This window comes from Myotis daubentonii, chromosome X (genome assembly GCF_963259705.1).
Source record: "Myotis daubentonii chromosome X, mMyoDau2.1, whole genome shotgun sequence".
NCBI lineage: Eukaryota > Metazoa > Chordata > Mammalia > Chiroptera > Vespertilionidae > Myotis > Myotis daubentonii.
Genome location: NC_081861.1, coordinates 40,279,433 through 40,300,641, shown reverse-complemented (window position 1 = coordinate 40,300,641; position 21,209 = coordinate 40,279,433). Strand labels below are relative to the sequence as shown.

Here is a 21,209-nt window from a genome sequence, read left to right as displayed (position 1 = left end):
ATTACAGGGAAAGATACTTGGGCAGTAATTAAGTGCTTCCCTTCATCATGGGCTCCGAGGCCCAGAGAATGAAGCAGTTGTTAAAGTCACCAAAACTGTAGCTGAGGCCACTTTAATCAGGCAGCAGTGGGTGCATTGGTAGGGGGACCTGGAATACAAGGCAATAGTTGTAGGACCAACTGCACTCTATTAGGCACGGCTTCAGTAATGGAAACCCCAGGGGGACCATCAAACCTTAGTTTACAAACTCTCTAGATGCACACAGATGTTTCTTTAATGCCACCATGAAATGGAACAGAATATCCAAATGACTCAGGAAGTGCCCAGCTGTTACTGTTTTAGGTTTCAACAAGGTACCCAGGATTGCCTGGGACCATCTTTCACCATGGCTGTCAGAGAGCAGTTGGGTTGGGCAGGACAGCCAAGAATCAGTTTGCACCTGACCTCAAGGGGCTATGTGAGGTCTTTTGTTGTTGGTAATCCTCACCCAAGGATATTTTTCTCTTTGATTTTTTTAGAGAGTGGAAGGGACGGGGAAAGACAGAGAGAAACATTGATTTGAGAGAGAGACACATCGATTTGTTGTCTCCTGCACATGCCTGACCGGGACGGGGATTGAGCTTGCAACCGAGGTATGTGCCCCTGATGGGAATCGAAACCGAGACCCTTCAGTCCACAGGCCAATGCTCTAACCACTGACCCAAACCAGCTAGGGCAAGGTCTTGACTCTGGAGCGCTGCTGCGCAATAGAACTTTCTGTGGCAATAGAAATGTTCTCTATCTGTGCTGTCAAATACGATAGCCACTAGTCACATGAGATTGAGCATTTGAAATGTGGCTAAGGTGACTGAGGAAATGAGTTTTAAACTTGCTTATTTTTAATTAATTTCAGTTTAAATAGCCACATGTGGCTAATGGCTACCATATGGACAGTGCTGCTCTAGAGAACTAAGTAACACGGAATGAGACAACATTCTGGTCTTGGAGAATGAGGGATCAAGAAGACAAAGATCCCTCGCAGCTCCCTCTGTGCCAGCCGAGGCAAGGCTACAGATGCTGTGCCCCATTTCTTCCTGGAGGCTGCGAGGCTCTGGCTGGCTGTGCTCTCAGGGCAGAAGCTCTTGCTATGCCCAAGCTCAGCTTCCTTTCCCTTCCTGCCTAACACCGAGGCTCCCATTTACCTCTTTCTCTGCCTCTTTGAGTTCAGCTTCTTTCTCTTTGACTCTCTGGACGAACATCTGTCTCATCTCCTCTTCTTTTTTCTGGAGCTCCCCTAGGAACTCATTCCTTTTGGCCTCATACGTCTCCTGCAAACTGGGAACACAGGTTAATTCTCCTGCCTTTGGAATGGTTCCTATTGGATGGAAACTGACTCTAATGATCCTCCCTGGGTTCCCCCATCCTCCCCTCCCTGATTTTGGGAGAGGTGCAAACACAGAACCACAAAGCTGTGGGCAGCTGACTTGGCACGTGACAGCAGAATCACAGGGCAGCTTGAGGGTAATGGGGCAGTCCTGGTGAACTGGAGAGATATTTAGAACTGGGAGTGACTTAGAACACCTGCCTCTATACTCTCATTTTACAGGTGAGGAAACAGGCCCAGAGAGGTGAAGAGACTTGCTCAAGACCACACAGCTAGTTAGAGGTACAACTAGGACTGGAAGCTGGATCTTTTGTCTTTCACTCTGGGGCCCTCCTATTCCACTTTGCTGCCAGGTCCTGGCTCTGAAACTGACCACATTAATGAACTATTGCAATACACACTTGATGAGACCCCAATACGTGCTAGACACGGGATTGAGTGACATGAATACTAGTCACTCAACATCTAGAGCCAACAGCCACAGTGCCTGCCATCAAAGAGCTTACAGTCTAGTGAGAGATGCCTGGGCTATGTCTCCCTGCCCCCAGCCTGGGCTTAGTTTAAAAAAAAAAAGGAGTTAGCCTGGTGAAAAAGAAGGAAATGTTCTCTGAAGAGAGCGGCATGTGCAAAGGCACATGTGGAGAGAGACTGGCATACTCGGGGAGCCAGGCCTAGTTCCACATGGCTGGAGAATCTAGTGTGAGCTGTGGAGTGGTGGGATATGAAGTCCCTGAGTCTGGCAAGAGAGAGCAAGCGTTGGAGGCCATATTAGACTGGGACATTTATCTACACTGTAAGGTTTTAAGTCGGAGGACTGACTTGACCCAACTTGAAAATGAGAAAGAACACTCTGGCTGTTGCATAAAGGACAGACTTTCCAACAATCCAAGTAAGAAATGACAGGTTCTTAATGTTGAGAGTTGGTGAGGACGTGAGGGACCTGAAGGAACAATAAGGGAAGCAGAACTCCCAGGACTTGGGAGGACTCAACATTTATTTCGGTTTTTGGCTCGGGCAACCAGGGAATGGTGGTACTGTGAGCTGCGACAGGGAACACTGGAGAAGAAGTATGGTTAAGAGGGGAGAAGTTGACTTAAATTTTAGACAGCCCGTGTTTCAAGTATGCCACCTATGGAACATCTGAGTGAAAACATCCAGTATGCAGTTAGCTCTATGGTTTTGGAGCTCAAACATAGGATTTTAGATTGGGATTCATCTATTTCTGGGTGGTAATTAGGGCTGTGAAAGGAAAAATAACCAGCTGCAAAGAGAATAGAGATGAAAGGAGCAGAGACCCTACAAAAGAAACCTGGGGCACAACATTTAAAGGAGTAAGCTGAAGAAAATGAACCCGCTGATGAAGCTGAAAAGGAGTAGCAAGAGCGATAGGAATAAAACCAGCCAGACCAGTGCTAGAAAAGCCAAAGGCAGAGAGAACTTCGGAAGGAGGCAACGAAGGAATTTCAAACGATAAGATTAAAAAAAAGATGGGACTTAGCCTGGCAGGTGTGGCTCAGTGGTTGAGTGTCAGACCATGCACCAACAGATCACTGGTTCAATTGCCAGTCAGGGCACATGCCCAGGTTTCGGGCTAAATCCCCAGCAGGGGTGTGCAGGAGGCAGCCAATCCATGTTGATGTTTCTCTCTCATGTTGATGTTTCTCATGTTGATGTTTCTATCTCATCTGTGTTTCAATCTCTCTCTCCCTCTTCCTTCCTTTCTCTCTTAAAAAAACACACACACTAAAAACATATTTAAGCCCAGCCAGCATGACTCGGTGGTTGAGCATCAACCTATGAACCAGGAGGTCATGGTTTGATTTCCGGTCAGGGCACATGCCAGGCTTGCAGGTTTGATCCTCAGTAGAGGGCATTTAGAAGGCAGCCTATCAATGATTCTCATCATATCTCTCCCCTCCCCCCATCTCTCCTTCTCCCTTCCTCTCTGAAATCAACAAAAATATATTTTAAAAACCACATTGAAAAAAAGATGAGACTTAGAAGCCACACTAATTGGCCATGAGTGTGTAATTGCTGATCTTGGAGGGAGGCATTTCAGTGGTGTGGTGAGATCAGAAGCCAAAAAATAAGAGCAACTCTTTCTCCTTTCTGTCAGAGCTGAACCTCTTGACAGGGCAGAGGCTGATGAGGAAGAGCAGTTAAGCGTGAATTTCTTTAGGATGAGAATATTTACATGCAACACCGAAAGGAGCTGGCAGAGGAGTGCAGAGGGTGAAGACACAGGTAACAGGTGTTCAAGATGGAGCAAAGGAAGAGGGGAGGGGACTAGAAGAATAGGTAGAGGCACATCTCTTCCTCCACAGATGCAGATTAAAGCTGGTGGAGGGGAAGGACAGAGAAAGCTAAGGAAGCACCCACTGGGGAGACAAGCATACCTTCCTCCAACCCCAAGAGCTCCAGTGGTCCCTGTCCGGGATGGGGACTGAGTCTTCCCCTCCAGAACCAAGCAACCCTGAAGGACTGGCTATGCTATGCTCCCTGGCCACGTTTCCCACTGTGAGCAGGTACTGTGGATTTCTGACAGCCTTCTTAGCCCACAACCCTCCCCATCACTTGCTTATCAAGGTTTGACATTTCCTGCAAAAAGACCAAGCCTTGGTAAGGGCAACACATGGTCATTTAAAATGTGGGGCTTATATCAGACATCGTGCACACAGATCAGACAATTGGGACATTGGCTCCTATTAGCAGAGTAAACTGCTTTCAGAAACATTCCTCTTCTCTGGAAGCATCTTAGATTCTGATTTAAGAAGTATGTCAATGACTCTTAGCATCCTTTGGTCAAAACAAAACCTGCACTTGACAGTGAATGAAGAGCCTCAAGTTCATCAGTGCATGTGCAATGACTGCTAGCTGAACCCGTCTGGTTTTGATAATGGGCAGGAAGGTAAAGAACACACTGGACATCTGACAGAGCAGCAGAAGCCTGATGAAGAAAGTGGGGCATAGGACAGGCACAAACTGCTCCAGCTCAGGGCCCCCTCCGGTATAGCTGGCTGCAGCTGCTGTGTGTGCACAGTGAGACCATCGGCCTTGCTGGGCCTCTGGGCCTCCTCCATGGCCCACTGCTTACCAAGCCCACCTGGCTACAACTCCCCCAGGAAGGCAGAGAGGGACTGGCAGGTAAAACTGGCCAATGACTGAGTCCTGATGCTCTTGGTCTCAGGACATGTGTCTGACTCCTTTGTGGATGCTCTAACCCAGTGGTTCTCAACCTTCCTAATGTCGCGACCCTTTAATACAGTTCCTCATGTTGTGGTGACCCCCAATTTCATTGTTACAAAGTGAACATAATTAAAGCATAGTGATTAATCACAAAAACAATATGTAATTATATATGTGTTTTTGGATGGTCTTAGGCGACCCCTGTGAAAGGGTCGTTTGACCCCCAAAGGGGTTGCGACCCACAGGTTGAGAACCGCTGCTCTAGGGTAAAGCCTCCATGCCCCTGGGTTGGCTCGGCGGAGTTGGGCGGAGTTGGGCGTGAGAGATACCTGAAGGGTTTGCTGTCAGGGTCAGTGTCCTTGAAGCCCATCTCCTCCAGCTTGCAGCGGCGGTACAGCTCATAGTGCCGGCTGTGGGTCTGCTCCCGGAGGTCCTCCATGTTGACCCGAAGCAGCATCTCCCGCAGCTTCACAAAGTCGCAGTGGGCCTCATTTTCAACTGCAGAGTAAGGGTTGGGGAGTTGAAAGTATATTGAAAGGAAGGCCAGAAGAAGCAGAAATGGTTAAATAAGCCCAGCCAGTGTGGCTCAGTGGTTGAGTATCAACCTATGAACTAGGTGACAGTTCAATTCCCAGTCAGGGCACATGCCTGGTTGTGGGCTCAACCCCCAGTAGGTGGCGAGCAAGAGGCAGCAATCAATGATTCTATCATTGATGTTTCTATCTCTCCCTCTCCTTTCCTCTCTGAAATCAATAAAAAAAATATATATTTTTAAAAAGAAATGGTAAAATGAGAAGCGAAATGTCTTACAGCGACACAGCCTTTCAATCTGTATACAGAGCTTATGAATTTGCCTCCTGATTTCCTTTTCTACTGATAAGACAAAGGAAAAGTTACAAGAATGACAGTCATGGAAACCGCAATGCCATAAAAAAAACCCTACAAAGACATTCAGTAGCATCTCAACCCCAATTCACCAATCAGACCCTCACAAGAGTTTCTGCCCTGCACCATTCTTAAGACAATGACACACACATGCTCAGCCACCTGTCCGGTAAACATTTGTGGAATCTCTGTTCCCAGTATTGTATGAGGCACTGGGAATTCAGAAACGAAGGCATGAAGTCTTGCCCTTGGCAGTTTAGTGGAAGAATAGATGCAAATAGACAAATACAACACAATGCAAACATTATGAAAATAACAGTAGATAGCCAAGGTGCAATGAAAGCCCAGAAGAGAGGGGCTTAAGAACTCATGGGAGAGTGAAGGCTTCACCAAAGAGGCAACCGCTAAGATGACTCTTGAAGGAAGAATAGTAATTTATCAGGCAGAAGAGGAAATAGTCTTGGCAAGGTCTCAATAAGGTCAGGCAAGGTTAAGTAGCTAATAAGTTGCAGGGTTAGGCTTCCAATACAAGTAATCTAAAGCAGCAGTCGCCAACCTTTCAGGCCTCACAGACTACCAGTGGTCTGTGGACCACCGTTGGCGACCGTTGCTCCAAAGGTTTCCTTAAACCAGCGGTCGCCAACCTTTCAGACCTCACGGACCACCAGTGGTCTGCAGACCACCGGTTGGCAACTGCTGACTAAAGAATAAGCAAAGTATATAACTAGGTGTCAAAGTCCCCAAAGAATAAGGAGGAAGAAGTAGGACATCAATAGCTGACAGTGACAAGGAGGGGTATGGCCCATCTGGATGGTAGAAGCTTCAAAGGAGGTGTGTTTTAGAGGGTGGATACGGCCTGACAGCAGCAATAGTGACCGAAGTGGACCCCACTTTCCAGCTTGAGTGGGTAAGCCCCTCCTCAAAAGAGTGTGGCAAAGGTCTGCATTTGGGGCAGTGACCAAGAAGGACAGAGATGTGGACCAAATAATAGCAATGTGGACTTCTGGCTCAAACACAAGTTTGGGAGCAGTGCTCCGCCTCATGTATCCAGGCATGGCTGCCCTGTGTCAGAATGGGAGTGTCTAGTCTGACCATGTGGGGAAAGGGGGGCTTGAGATGATGAACAAGCACAGTCACCCCATACCCTGTCTTGCAGGGTGTTTTGGAGAAGGTAGTGAGGGCAGGGGGAGGGTCCGGGATGACACCGTGGGGCATAGTTGCAGCCAACTGCTTTGCAGTCAGCAGAGTAATCTTTCCAAAGCCCAAATTAGCTCACATGACCCCTCTGTTTAATGCTCATTCCCTTTGGGATAAAGCCCCTCACTGTCATTGAACATAAGCTAATATGAAATATAGCATCTGTCAGGCAACTTTTCAGGACCATCACCTCCTCTGTCTCCGGACCGTGACCCCTGGTGGTCGGTCAGAAGGAGTGACTCTAAGGCCCCTATATGCTGCCCAGACAACAAACAGCTTCCTCACTTGAATACAACAGTTAACCCCGACTTATAAGAAAAATGTTCAAAAACCACTTTGTTGGTTAGGTGGGGAGTGGTCTAAGTTGGAGGAAGTACTGGAACCACACCTGCTAGCTTCACCTCAGGTTCCTGTCTCTCAGACCACAAATTCATTCCCTCTGTTGGCCTGTTGGTTCAGAAACCATTTGCAAATGTTCCTAGTGGACCATCTCCAGCCCCAGCTGGCAGAGGAGACCAAAACCTGACACAGTTCTGACGACCAGTCTTGTCTTAGCCACGGCAAATTCCACTACTGCGGAAGGGTCTCTGTTGTGCCCTAAAGTATGCCGGCCTGTGGGTGAGATATGGACAACTTCCCACTAGCTTTCACTTGTTTCTCAGCGTTAGGGATGAGTCTGCAGTGAATCAGCCACCCTGTCACACATGGTGCCCCTGCAATCCCAGACCTAGCTTACAGCTGCAGGCTCGGGAGGCTGGCCACCTCTTCCACCCATGGCAGAGTCCTAGGCCTAGTTTCATGTACTGAATGGACTAGTCCGAGTGTAACTTCACACGCATCAAGCAGACCACAAAAGGAATTTCCTGATTGTATATACGTTTGTTTTTAAATTGCAAAATAATCAATCACACATACAAAACAGTGCATGAAATGTGCAATTTAAAGAATTTTTTTTACATGAATACCAATATATCCAGGGCCTTGGTGAAACATTACCAGCACCTTAGAAGCTCCCTAGTGGCCTTTCCTGAGCTCATGATCCTCCTTCCTCACCATGACATATAACCTCACTTTTGGGTTAATCATTCCTTTGTTTTTCTTTGTAGTTTTACCACTTACATATGAATTCCTAAAGATATATATCTTGTTTAGTTCTGTCTACTATTGAAATTCATGTAAATAGAATAATACATGTATTCTTCTGTGGCCTATTTAGCTTCTATGACCTATTCTTCTATGATCTATTTCTGAGATGCATTCATGTAGATGTAACTATAACCCATTCATTTTCACTGCAGTATAATATCCCATTATATGAACATTTCAAAATTTACTTTTTTATTGATTTTCAGAGAGAGAGGAAGGGAAAGGGAGAGAGAGAAACATTGGTGTGAGAGCAAAACATTGATCAGCTGCCTCCTGCACACCCCCTATTGGGCACTGAGCCCATAACGGAAGTATGTGCCCTGACCAGAATCAAACCAGGAACCTTTCGGTGCATGGGACGATGCACAACCAACTGAGCCACACTGTCCAGGGCCATCTAATTTATTTTTAATGAATATCTGAGTTGTTTCTAATTATTTACTATTATGAACAGCTCTGCTTTGGACATTATTGTAAGTCTCCTGATGTGCTAGAGCAAGTACACATGCTCTCTTGCACACTCCTTCCCACCTTGCTCAAGAGGTACACTTATTTTTGTTTTAGGAATGCTTTCTCCATTGGAGACAAAGAGAGCCTACTCATGGCAGAGAATCCAGAAGCCAGAGTTTGCCTGCTGGCAACTACTATGGCTGTTTGAGGCCCAAGATAAAAGAGTAGAGACCTGGAACAAGTTAGGGACTGGTCAACCAGTGGGGTCAAGCAAAGAGACAGATAGAAGGAGCTTCCTTCTCCCGGTCTCCTGGAGACTCACCCTGCACTGTGCCCCAAGGATACTGCCGGGCCCTCATCATCTTGTTGCCTATCTTCAGTTCTTCTGTGCTGCCAACGACAGCAAAAGGCAGGTGGGCCTGAAACAGAAGGCAAACAAAAGCTCAGAACTCCAGGAGGAAGGCAGAGCTCCCCAATACAAATGCTGTTCATCTCCTGGGCCTCAGGCCCTCACACTGCAGCGTTTCTCACTGTCATCAACAATCAAGAGGCACTTCTAAAGCTCCCCGGGTGCCTGGGGATAAGAGGCCTAGTCCAGACTTCTGCTGTTCAGAAATTCACAATAAAAGGTAACAATGACATGGCCGAATGCATAGGGAATAGACAAAGACAGCAAGCAAATCAGCAGAATAATAAGCAGATATACAGATTAGTTCACAGTTGCTGAGGGAAAGAGCCTTTGGAAGGTGGGTGAGTGGGATGAGGGGGGCAATCGGGACCATGAGGCTAAAGGAGAACAGTTGTACTGGTATCACTGGCCCCCCTTCCCTAGAGTGTGAGTATATAAACACCGAAAATAGGTGTATACTGAAACCACACTGCTGACTGAGCTGTATGCTCCTTGTTCTTGTCCTTCCCTGGAGGAAGAGCTCACACTGAACTCTTGAGCCTAGAAGTCAAGTCCATACGTATTTATCCACATGCCCATGACTGTGTGTTAGATTCTGTTTTAGGTGCTGTAAGGGAGACAAAAGAAGTAGAAAACATATTCCCTCGCCCTCTAGGAGCTTACAATCTTGTTGGGGAAGCTCGATTTACATACCCCAAATCATATAAGATGGAATATGACCAAGGGCTCAAATGTATGCTCTGGTGTCCGGCACATAGTAGGTGCTTCATCAATACTCCTTGAATGGCAGTGGCAAGGCCATGGGAATAGTAGAGAGGAAAGAAAGACCAAGTATGAAGAGGGGTCCGAGCTTGGTGCTTGCAGGGGGTAATGAGGAGCGAGGCCTGGCTAATGAAGGCTCTGTGGGTCAGAGAAGAGGCAACTGCCCCCAGTTGGTAGTGTGGGGCCTGGGAAAGCGCCCCTTCTGCAGGGAGGTGGTCAGGTAATAAGAGCTGAGTGACCACTGGCCAAATGGAAGCACTGAATAAATACTGTTTACAGACCGGGTGATTCCAAGCGGGGCTTTCCCTAAAAGGACTCGACAAGGACAAGTAAAAAGTCCACTAGAGCTTTCTTAGCCTGCTTGGAGAAACAGGCCTCGATCGCAGATATTTTGATCCATGGCTCATTCTTCCATTCTATAAATATTTACTGAGTTCCTGCTATGTACGAGGCATTAAAAAGAATACACTATTAAAAAAGTTCAGAGCCTGCCCTTGGAGAGTGCACAGTCTGGTAGGGGAGAGACATGCCAACAATGATAACACAGTAAGGTCCAGATTATAAACAGAGATTCGAGGGCTGGAAGGACACAGAGGAGGGAGCAGCTAACACCGTGGGAAGTCAAAGCAGGCTTCGCAGTAGGCAGTAGCAATAGTGCTAATAGTATTGTAGCTGTAGAACTGATATTAGCCGCAGCAATTGACTCAACTCTATGTACGCCATATCAGCTGCTCTATCCTGCATTATCTCATTGAATCTTTACAACAATGCTTGAGGTAGGTATTTTTTATCCCGTTTTACAGAAGAGGAAACTGACGGCCAGGAGGGCTAAGTGACTTGCCAGCAATCACACAGTAGTAAGGGGCAGAACAAGAGGTGGAATCCAGGTTTCTCAGACTTCAAAGCCCACCCCTGCTGGTCTGCCACCCCCATTTCGAGGTTAGAGCAGCAGATGAGGTGAGCACTCCAAACCCTAGGATGAACTGGTTGTGCAAGGTCAGATTAGAAGAGGCGATTCAATTCTGGGAAACCTACAGCAAATGTTTTTTTGTTTATTTAATTTGTGCACCGATCTCAGAACCAGTCCGTCCTCTCCATTCTCTTCTAGCTCTGCACCCCAAGAATGTTCTTAGGAGTGGAAAAACACCGGACTTAATCACGAGCTCAGCTCCAGGACATCTGCTAATCCCCCGTGGTGCTTGACCATCCAGCTGAAGTGGCTCACCCCATCCTCTCTCAGCTGCTCTCAGAGTAGCATCTCAGGCCACCCCTTCACATTCCGCTGACCGTCCCTGAAACAGGGACATAGGGAAGAGGGAAAGAGGAGGTTATGGATACGGAAGGTGAGAAAGGGGTAAAGGTGGGAAATGTTTCATCAGTCCTACTAGGAGAATGAATGATCATGAGGGTCATTGGGGCCCGGCTGGCGTGGCTCAGTGGTTGAGCGTTGACCTATGAACCAGGAGGTCACTATTCAATTACTGGTTGGGGCACATGCCCAGGTTATGGGCTCGGTCCCCAGTGTGGGGTGTGCAGGAGGCAGCCAATCAATGATTCTCTCTCATCCTTGATGTTTCTGTCTCTCTTCCTCTCTCCCTTCCTCTCTAAAATCAATAAAAATGTTGAAAAAAAAGAGGGTCAATGGGCATGCATGTGATACGTGTGGCATTAGGGGGACACTGAAATCTCAAAAACCCTGACCAAGTGCCAGAGATCTCTGACCTCTGCCAACTGGCTTTGCCAGGGGGTCATCTGGGTATAATTCATTCTCACTCAGGAACCAAAGACATGTCAGGAGCCTCAAACCCACCCCCAAACACTTTCCAGGAAAATGTTGCCCTTCCTGCAGAGACCTCAAAGCTTTGGCCACATGAAACAAAAGAACCAGGGGGCAGTGATAGTGGAGGGCTGGATGGCGGAGGGCTAGACTGAGGGAGGAGGTGAGAAAGAAAAACCACATTGTATCATTTTCACACATCCTGGGCTCTCAAAGGAAGTGATGGAGGAGGAGGCTGTGTGAAGTGGGAGGTATTTCTCTGGGCTCAAGAGAAAAGCAGAAAAAAATAACAAAAAGAGAATAAAGGCATAAAAAATGTGAGTATTCCCTTGGGCCTATTATATTTATCTCCAAAAGACATTGTTAGTTAGAATGACAGGGTCACTTGCTTCCTCTCTTTCTTAAACTGCTGTTATTTTACCCCTCCCCATTCAAAAATTCACAGCCCCCACCCAGGCAGCTTCAGAGGGCTCAGGAAACCTCCCACGGCCCACTCCTTTGCAATTGGCATCAAAGTCTGTTCTGATAAGTATATGCAAGGATAGCATGTCCTAGTGCTCCCAGGCAGATTTCATTTGATTCTCACAACAGTGTTACAGGACAGTTATTATCAACCCCATTCATGATTTGGGAGAACTGCACACAGAAGGGTTAAATGAGTTGCCTGGATCCCTAACTCTCCAAGCTTTAAATGCCAGCCTCCCCCCAGTCACCCACAGCCGCTTGTACTGTGCCTCCAGGTTAAATGGCATTCGCTAGAAGTTAGCTAACCTGTGAAGGGCAGGAAATCATGGGGCCAGGCTCAGGCCCTCTTTCTGCTGCTCTTGAGAGACTAATGGCTATGACAGCCAGAATAGAGTCAAGAAGCGCAGAGAGAAGGTACTCCCTTCATACTCCCAGGGGTGACATTGGGTATGTGTGGGCCCAGGGAGGAGACTCTGATGGATGCAAGACAGTGCTGCAGCTGAAACAGCGACAGACTCCTTAAGGGGACTCCGTCAACCTGTCTCACCCAGAAGACCTCTGATGAGGTGCCCCCAGAGGTCAGATGCCCCAGTCTCAGAAAACTTCAACAAGAGAGAGCCTCAAGCTTCATCTTGTGAGTCTAGCTCCAGATTCACCACCTTTCCTGTCTCGTGTCTACCTTCAATTCCTCTTGGCATATTTTAAAGTGTTTGATAATCCAGTTGGCATGAATGATTCTCTCCTGGTTCCACTACATCTGTTATGCTTTGGGAGGATAGATGATCAGTCCCCTCAGCCTGGTGAAATAGAAACTGTCAGGGCCCTTTTCTCCTCATCTGACAATATCCAGTTAGGTGTGGCTTCCTCCCAGGGCTGACAGTGTTTCCCAGTTGTGCTGCTAGTTATGTTCGCCCCCATTTCAGGCTCCTATGGCGACTGAGCAAGAGCATTGACTGATTTTCAAGTCAGTCCTTGGTGATTCCCACAAAAGTGTGTGCAAACGATGGAAAGGGCACTGCTGCCTCCGGAGAAAGAACAGGCTTGTGCCTGTGGGTCTCCCTGTGACTCTACAGGTCACCCATGTGACCAAATGCCTATATAAGGGTCAAACCCAGGACCTCACAAGTGGCCACTCAAGTGAGACAAGTAAAATAATTGGGCCTATTGCCTGATCCCTGGCCATGGTTTGAGCCATACAAAGAACAACACTGAATTTGAACAACACAGCAATTTTTAGTATTAAAGTCTACAATCTTGAGAGTTATCAGAGCGTGGACTGAAAGTAGCATGCCACAAGATCTCTCACTACTTTGCTCCCTCAATCTGAAACCAGGGTTTTCAGAGCCACCAGAAGTCAAGGGGAAGGCTGAGACCTCATTATTTTCATTTCCTGCCATGAAATTGTGGGCAGGGGGATGGCTACACGGTCCTCTCCACTTAGGCAAGGGGCTTCTCCACTTTTTCCAACCCAGTTCCCATATTAATTGGCCGGGGTGGCTGAGGCTGTGGGGCTGGAGTCAAATCCAGAATTGAAAGGCCAGCACCCATTCCTCCTCCCACCCAAGCCCAGGTTTCAGATGATGCAGCTTCATATACCACACTTGTCTGAAGGCCCTGGGGACTTTTGACACAGTTGTAACGGTGGCTAAGCAATCCTGTGTATATATTTTATAGCATCCCATCCCCCATCACAACACACATAACACATAGCATTCACATGCATGACCCCTCCCACAGGCATGCCCAATTCCAGGCACAGTAGCTGGAGGCCACCCTCTCTTTCCCACTCAGAAAAGCATGGTGGAATGCCAGGGAATGAATGCTGAGTGATATTGTTATAATGATAACCCTAAACCCACTAAACATCCAGTTATAAAAAAAAATAATGAGTCATGGGGATGTGTACAGCATAAGAAAAATAATCAATATTATTATAACTAGAGGCCCAATGCATGAAATTCATTCAAGAGTAGGCCTTTGCAGTCCCAGCTGCCTCGAGGCCCCACGGGCGTGCCCCTCCCCCCGCCCACTTGTCGTTCTGGAAGGTTGTTCTGGAATGTTGTTCCACCGTCCTGTCTACTTAGCATATTAGCTCTTTATTATATAGGACTAGAGGCCCAGTGCACCAAATTCATGCACTGGGGGGGGGGGTTCCCCCTCAGCCCAGCCTGCACCCTCTTCAATTGGGGACCCCTTGGAGGATGTCCGACTACCGGTTTAGGTCGGATATCCCTCTCACAATCTGGGACCGCTGGCTCCTAACTGCCCAGCTGCCTGCCTGCCTGATCGCCCCTAACTGCCTCTGCCTGCCTGCCTGGTTGCCCCCAACTGCCCTCCTCTGCTGGCCAATTTGGTTCTGATCGGTTGGTTTCTATGCCAGTCAGTGTCAAAAGCTCCGCCTCCTAGGCAGCCATTGGAATCACACAACACCCAGATTTGGTTCTGATTGGTTGGTTTCTATGCCAGTCAGAGTCAGAGGCTCCACCTCCTAGGCAGCCATTGGCTCTCCACAGCACCCAGAATTGGTTCTGATTGGTCAGTGTCTATGCCAGTCAGTGTCAGAAGCTCCGCCTCCTAGGCAACCATTGGTTCTTCACAGCACCCACATTTGGTTCTAATTGGTCAGTTCCTATGCCAGTCAGCACCTCCAGGCCTGATCAGAGATGTGGAGCTGAACAGCAGCCCCCACAGAGGCCTGGCTGCTGGTGAAGCCCGAAAGAAAGAGGGAGAGAAAGAGAGAAGCAAGTACTGATCAACAGCTGCCACTGAGGCTGCAGATCAGACCCGGTCGCCAGGCTGCAGTGGGGCAGTCAGTGCTGGGTCTCCATGGCAACCCAGTGCTGACTGAAGGAATTCCAGGTTGATCAGCCTTCGGTTGTAATCGGTTGTTACAATCCTGGGCTTTCATATATTAGGATAATTCTGTATAGTGACAGGTGGGGACTTATGGAGGTGATCACATCATAAGGAATATAAATATTGAATCACTATGTATGTTATATACTTGAAACTAATATAAATTTCTATGTCAACTCTAATTTTTAAAAAGGAAAACAATTTAGTTTTTCAAAGTGAACTACTGGCAATGTTTAGACTAGCATAAATAGGACCCCAACCCCTTCACAGCCCAAACAGTGTGGTTGAGAACTGTTGCTTTATAGCATGGGAAGTTTCCAACCCTAGCCATGCCTGCCCCAGTCAAACAGGAGGACAAGGCTGAGCTGGGAGCAGAGGCCAAAATAATTGCCAGTCCTGATCCACAATGTAGTGAGTGACATGTAGTTTTGTGTGACACCTTGAAAATTCAGAGAACTCTTAGCCCCTTTCCATTCTTAGGAAAGCAAACCACAAGCCTGAAAAGTTTCCTGGTGACTTAAGGAATCCATGTTTAAAGATGTCTATGAGGTCCTATGTTCTGAGGTGACAGGTGCTTCCAGACATCAGTGCCAGTGACAAGTGACACTTCTCTCTGGGCTCCCATTTTTCTGTAGGCTAGGCACCCTTTCAGGTTTTCTCATTGTGACAGAGCCTGGTTTTCATTCAAACATCCTGACTTCTTGAGAAAATAAGTACTAATCTGTGTTTTTTTTGTTTGTTTGTTTGTTTGTTTGTTTGTTTTTAAGTGCTCACGGCTGGTTATAATTTCATCTACCATAATCCACATAGCCATCCTTTTGGACCAGATTTGTCAAAGATGATAAGGGACTTCTAATCTCAGGTGTACTGATAAGCAGGAAGTCAGGACAGACAATGACTTGCTGCCCCACTATGCTAATTTGTTGGTCAATTCATAGGAGATGGCAGCTGAAGATATAACGATAACTTACGGGGCAGCAGCAGCAGGAAAGTTTCTAAAAATGGTTTTTATTACAAGGCTTTCCTGAGTTTGGCTATACCCAGGCATTATGTCATTAGGAAAAACTGATGCCTCTCAGTAGAGAAAAAGCAATCTGTTCCCAAAGCAGAGGCTTTCCGCAAGCTATTAGCTGTCTCCTTGAAATCATAACATTGAAGATTTCACAGCAACAGCAACAACACATTGTAAAGAAGCATGAGGCGATGTTTGACTCTCTGCTTCTTCATTACTCACTCCTCTAGTGGAGGGGGAAAGGGGGAGGAGAGGCAAGATGGCAAGTTGCTTTTTTTAAAAAAATTCATTGACACTTAATAAACCAAAGCATAATCCTGAAACTTTAAAAATAATATTCCTCTAGTCACCAGAAAAATGGGGGCCATATAGCATTTTTCCTCCCAGGAGCAGAGGGCTTGATTATTTGAGTACAGATTACCCCTGAGTCTCCAAAGCCAGCCAACATTTTTAGCCTTGTCTTCTTTCACCGCATCAATTGTCACAGCATTGTTTTGCTCAGAGACAAAGAATGTTTGTCTTTCCAGCAGTCTCTTGGGGCTGCCTGGCCTAGACCAGAGCCGGCATCAAAGAGGAGGGCGGAAGGGGAGGTCTGAATCTCCTGCTCCAGACTCTTTCTGGAGTCAGCCTTTCCATCCTTTAGTCTCTGGCTATTTATCTCTGAATCACTGAGGCTCTGAAGCAGCCACCACTAGGAAAGAGGAGCTATCTCATCCTGAATTCTCTCTCACAAATACTCAGCTCATCCGGTGTGGCTCAGTGGTTGAGCATTGACCTATGAACCAAGAGGCCATGGTTAGATTTTCCGTCAGGGGCATATGCCCAGGTTGTGGAGTCAATCCCCAGTAGGGGGCTGGCAGGAGGCAGCCGATCAATGATTCTCTCTCATCATTGATGTTTCTATCTCTCCCTCTCCCTTCCTCTCTGAAATCAATAAAATACATTTTAAAAATTAAATATTTAAAACAAACAAACACCTGAGACTCAGATAACCAAGAATTAACTACACTAAAATGGATAGTGAAGATGTATGACAGCTATTTGGTGAAATAATAACAATAATAAAAATAAAGAGCAAATGGCTAGAATGTTGAACCCCTGTGCTCCCACTCACGTTCATGGTTCCGTTGATCTCTGCCACCGACTCGTCATCCGTAGGAAACTGGTAAATCTGGACCCCGTTGCTGACAAGCTCGCTGGTGATTTTGATTTTGAACTTTGTTAGCTCACTCTTAGAAATGGCATCTGATTTGGCAATGATGGGGATTATGTTCACCTACGGAAAGGAGGAGCACAGTAGGAACATTGTTGGTAATTTGCAACTGATAGCAGCATGGCTTAGGACTTCCACCAGCTGCCAGAGGGAGCAGCTCAACCCAATGGTCTAGGACTGGCCAGCTCTATAGCCAAATAATATAATCAATGACAATGAGTGCTTACGAAGTGCTGGGCGCTGAAGTAAGTGCTTTACATAGATTAACACAATCCCGACCATAGCCCTCCCAGGAGGTATCATTACTGCTATTTTACCAATGAGAAACTGAGGCATGGAGAGGTTAAATAACTTGTCCAAGGCCACAGAGCAGGTAAGTAGCAGAACTGGGATCCAAATCCAAGTTTAGCCTTATTCCTAAGTCCACAAGCTTAACCATGAGCTGTCTACCAGCTCAGATCCAAATTGATGAGCCGTGTGATATCTTCATATCAAGGTCACTGCTCTGGTGATTTGCAGCAGAAAGATGAAAGGCTGGAAATCTGTGGTTGACAGGGGGAGAGATAGCCATTCCTTGCTAATAATAAACTGTCCCAACCCATCCAATGCATGCCAGCCCCAGGCAGGGTGATGGAGACCCACATGGGGGATGGTAGGAAGGGGAGGTTCAGTGAAGATGCACACTTGGCCCTCTTTCTAGCAGCAAACACTGATGAACCACCCCCATTAGGTGAAGAAGACCCTCTCAGTTACCAATTTGATCGGACATATTCAAAAATAATGCATATGAAATGCCATCACAGTGTCAGGCACCTATAAAACCTTAGGAGGAAATGCACTAGCTGCCTGAGGCTTGTGGTTAATTTCTGCGTAAAGAAAGCAAGCAGAAATGCCCAATTTCAAACAGCAGAAGAAAGACTTAATGCTCCCCCCCCCAAATTCAAGCCACCTGAACCCCAATCCTTGAAATTCCCCCAAGAAGGGACAAGGCTTTAACTGCTGGAAGGTAAAGAAACTTGAAATGCACATGGCTTAATGAAACAGAGTGCCCCAAGCTCAGGTTCACATGAAGAGCAAGTCATTCCTGCCAGCAGCCTCCGATGGGGTGGCATGGATGGTGCTGGGGCCCTGAAAGGAGCTCTGAAAGCAGGGACTGGGAGCTTTAGACTTGGAAGACAAATTCTGCCTCCTTTGCACGTTGCCTCAGGAGACTGTTATCACAGCGGACCTTGGAAGCACTTCCCTTGAAGTCTGTTTTGGGAGGGGAGGGGGCCAAAGCCCTTGCCAAGGTAGAACAGCAGGCAGAGCCAATTCTCCTCATCGCTGTTCCTCACACCTCCATCCGCACACTATAAATATGCCAAAGGCTGCTTACTTAACCTGCCCACTCACCGGGCCACCAGCTGTGTGGCTCTCTGCTGCCCTATACAGGGCATGCAGGGCGTGGCGGCATTTCCAGAGCAGCCTCTTACTCATGGGCAGTTAGCTCATTGCTGCAAAAAATGAAAAATTGCTTCTATTTTTATTACAGCTGATTTTCAGTTTTCATAGTGGATGTGCTACTAAATAATTGCACATAAATTATGTTTTTGTTAAAACAACAACAACAACAACCTTGGAGTCAGAGAGAGCTCAGTCTGAATCCTCTGTGCCTCCATTTCCTCATGTGTAAAATGGGAATAATAATAGTACCCACCACACTGAATAATTAGAAAGGTGAAATAAAATAATGCCTATAAAATGCCATCACAGTGTCAGGCACCTACAAAACATCAGGAAGAAATGCACTAGTAATTGGGTTTTTTAAAGAATTCCACGGTCAAGTCTTTTGTACAGCAAATAGTCCTCTAACATGAAGAATCATCGTCTAATTTATATCTGGAGTGGGATTTGCATTCTTCATTTTCTCTTAAAGTGGGACAAGCCCAATTTCCGCAGCCATCTGTTTCAGGTATGGAGGCAACAGAACATGGTGCCACAGATCTGAATTCCACTCTAGACTCTGCCAATAGCCAGCTAAATGACAACGGGAAGTCACTTAACCTCCCAGAGCCTCGGTTTTCTTCTCTGTAAAATGGGGGATATCGACTGTGTTTGCCTCATAGTGTTGTTGTGAGGATTCATTGAGATGCTCCATGAAGTACTTAGCACAATGGTGGCATATGAGAGCTTAACAAATGTTAGCTGCGATTAGAAAAATCAGTATTGATGATGAGAATAATAACTTTCAACGTCAAGTTTGCACGTTTGATTTTAGTGCAGGTCAGTTAACATATGGGCAAAGAAAAAACATCTTTCCACTGCCAAAGCCCGAGCCCCTAGACCGGGACAGCCATCTTGCTTACATGTACCTTTATGCCCAAGAGGGATCAGGGCAGAAAGGTGGCTCAGGGGAAACCTGTGCCTCATGTTGGGAAAACAGTGTTTGGCACAGGCTCTGGATCAACAGCACCATCTTTATGGAGGGACAGGGAATAAAGGAGAGGACGAAGAGACCATAAAACCTTTCCTGGAGCTCACTGCTACTTTGCATGAGAGACCAATAAGAGTGATCCAGCTTGCCCAGCCTCACCCCTGCCCTCGCCCTGCCTCCATACCTTACTATCCAGCTTCTTCATCGTCATTAGGTCCAGAGACTTCAGGGAATGACCCGTGGGGGCGATGAAGTATAAGCAGACGTGGATGCGAGAGTCGTGGTAGGTGTGCAGGACCCTGCGGATCTTCAGCTCCTCCTGCAGGTAGGCTTCGAATTGGGCATCGAGGAATTCCACGATGGGCTTGTAGCTAAAGGGGAGAGAAGGGAAATGGCCTGGCCACTTCAAAAATGGGGATTTCGATACAATCCCTTGTCGAAGTTTAAAATGTCCTCGGTAATTGACTCTCCCCATCGAGCTGGATTTTTCCGTCTCCCCTCAGTGCACCTCCAATCCCATCTGGCTGGTCACCTCCTTGATCCTCACATGAACCAAGCTTATGCCCATCTGTGCACCTTCGCTCTGGAATGCCCATTTTTCTCTTATCACCACAATACTGCCCCCCAGACCCCAGGGCCCAGTTGAATGCCCATCTCCTCCATACAGCCTTCCCCGATTATGCCAAAATCCCTTCTGTTCTGTGCTGGGTACCCAGTGGTGGCCAGGACTTCTTCCTGACCCTGTTGCTGGGGAATCCCGTCAGAATGCTCTGGGTTCCACTCAGTATTGCAAGGTTCAGTGGCGCTCCCCACTTGGCTCCCCTAAGGTCCAGATATGTTTTCAGTTCTCATTTCCTCCAAGGTTGTGATTTTAAAATCGAAGTAATTGGGCAAATTTTGATAAAGATACTAGCCCCCACCACAGCCTTCACAAGTGCACCCCCCAAGCTCACTGAGTCTCCTCCATATGCAGCCCCCCTTTGCGGCCCTCAGGTCTTGCCAGGACTTCTTAAACAACAGCTCCCTGTCCTAGGAAGTTTCTCCCTTCTCCCTTGGGCCATTCCTGCTGCCCCTGTGGCCTCTTTCTGCTCTATCTAGGTCAGCTTCATTTCAGCCCTGACTCTGTTCTCATCTCCCTGTCTCTGCTGTCTCTCCATCTGGGGCTAGAAGAGCTGGGGCAGTGAGTCTGCAGATACCACTGCCAGAAGGGAATCTGATTAAAGGAGGAGTGGGGCCTAGGCAGCACCTCCTACCTGCAGCAGCCCCCAACCTGAGCCTTTTTGAAAGATTCCCTCTTTTAGAGAAGGGAAAACAGCTTTATAAAAAAGAATCACTGCCCTGACCGGTTTGACTCAGTGGATAGAGCGTCGGCCTGCGGAGTGAAAGGTCCCAGGTTCGATTCCAGTCAAGGGCATGTACCTTAGTTGCAGGCACATCTCCAGTGGGAGGTGTGCAGGAGGCAGCTATCGATGTTTCTCTCTCATCGATGTTTCTAACTCTCTATCCCTCTACATTCCTCTCTGTAAAAAATCAATAAAATATATATATTTTTAAAAAGAATCACAGCTCTAGCTGGTGTTGCTCAGTGGATAGAGCATCAGCCTGCAGACTGATGGGTCTTGGGTTTGATTCTGGTCAAAGGCACATGCCTCAGTTGTGGGTTTGATCCCCAATAGGGGGTGTGCAGGAGGCAACCAATCAGTGATTCTCATCATTGATGTTTCTCTCTCTCCCTCTCCCTCTCTGAAATCAATAAAGATAAATTTTTAAAAAAATAATTACAGAATCCTAGATTCTAGGAGCTACATACAGAGGAGAGATCCAGGTGCAGGTTACCTCTAGAGCCCCAGAAAAAAATCTAAAAATATAGTCCTTTCTTCCTTTGATCCCTCTGAGCCAAACATTGTTCTGAAGGGTAATAGCATCAAAGAGTCTTTTTCTTGCAGAGAACCTTAGAAGGTTCCTGAAGAATTAGGAGTGAGGATGCAGGGTGCATCCCTTAGACTCATATAATTAAATTTTGGATGATCAGCTGGTTTGAATGATCTAATCATGGCACTGATTCATTTTTTTTT

General features: G+C 47.0%; 1 protein-coding gene across 8 annotated transcripts in view; it reads right to left on the bottom strand.

The window, feature by feature from the left end:
* Window positions 1–21,209, bottom strand: part of SEPTIN6 (septin 6) — a 75,345-nt gene that overhangs the window by 13,935 nt on the left and 40,201 nt on the right. For all 8 annotated transcript variants that reach the window (XM_059680175.1, XM_059680173.1, XM_059680171.1 and 5 more), the window contains exons 4-8: window positions 19,319–19,505; window positions 16,623–16,784; window positions 8,550–8,646; window positions 4,879–5,047; window positions 1,182–1,314 (exon numbers count right to left, since the gene is read on the bottom strand). In XM_059680175.1, the coding sequence (XP_059536158.1) occupies window positions 1,182–1,314; window positions 4,879–5,047; window positions 8,550–8,646; window positions 16,623–16,784; window positions 19,319–19,505 (748 nt within the window). The remainder of the gene's footprint in view (window positions 1–1,181; window positions 1,315–4,878; window positions 5,048–8,549; window positions 8,647–16,622; window positions 16,785–19,318; window positions 19,506–21,209) is intronic.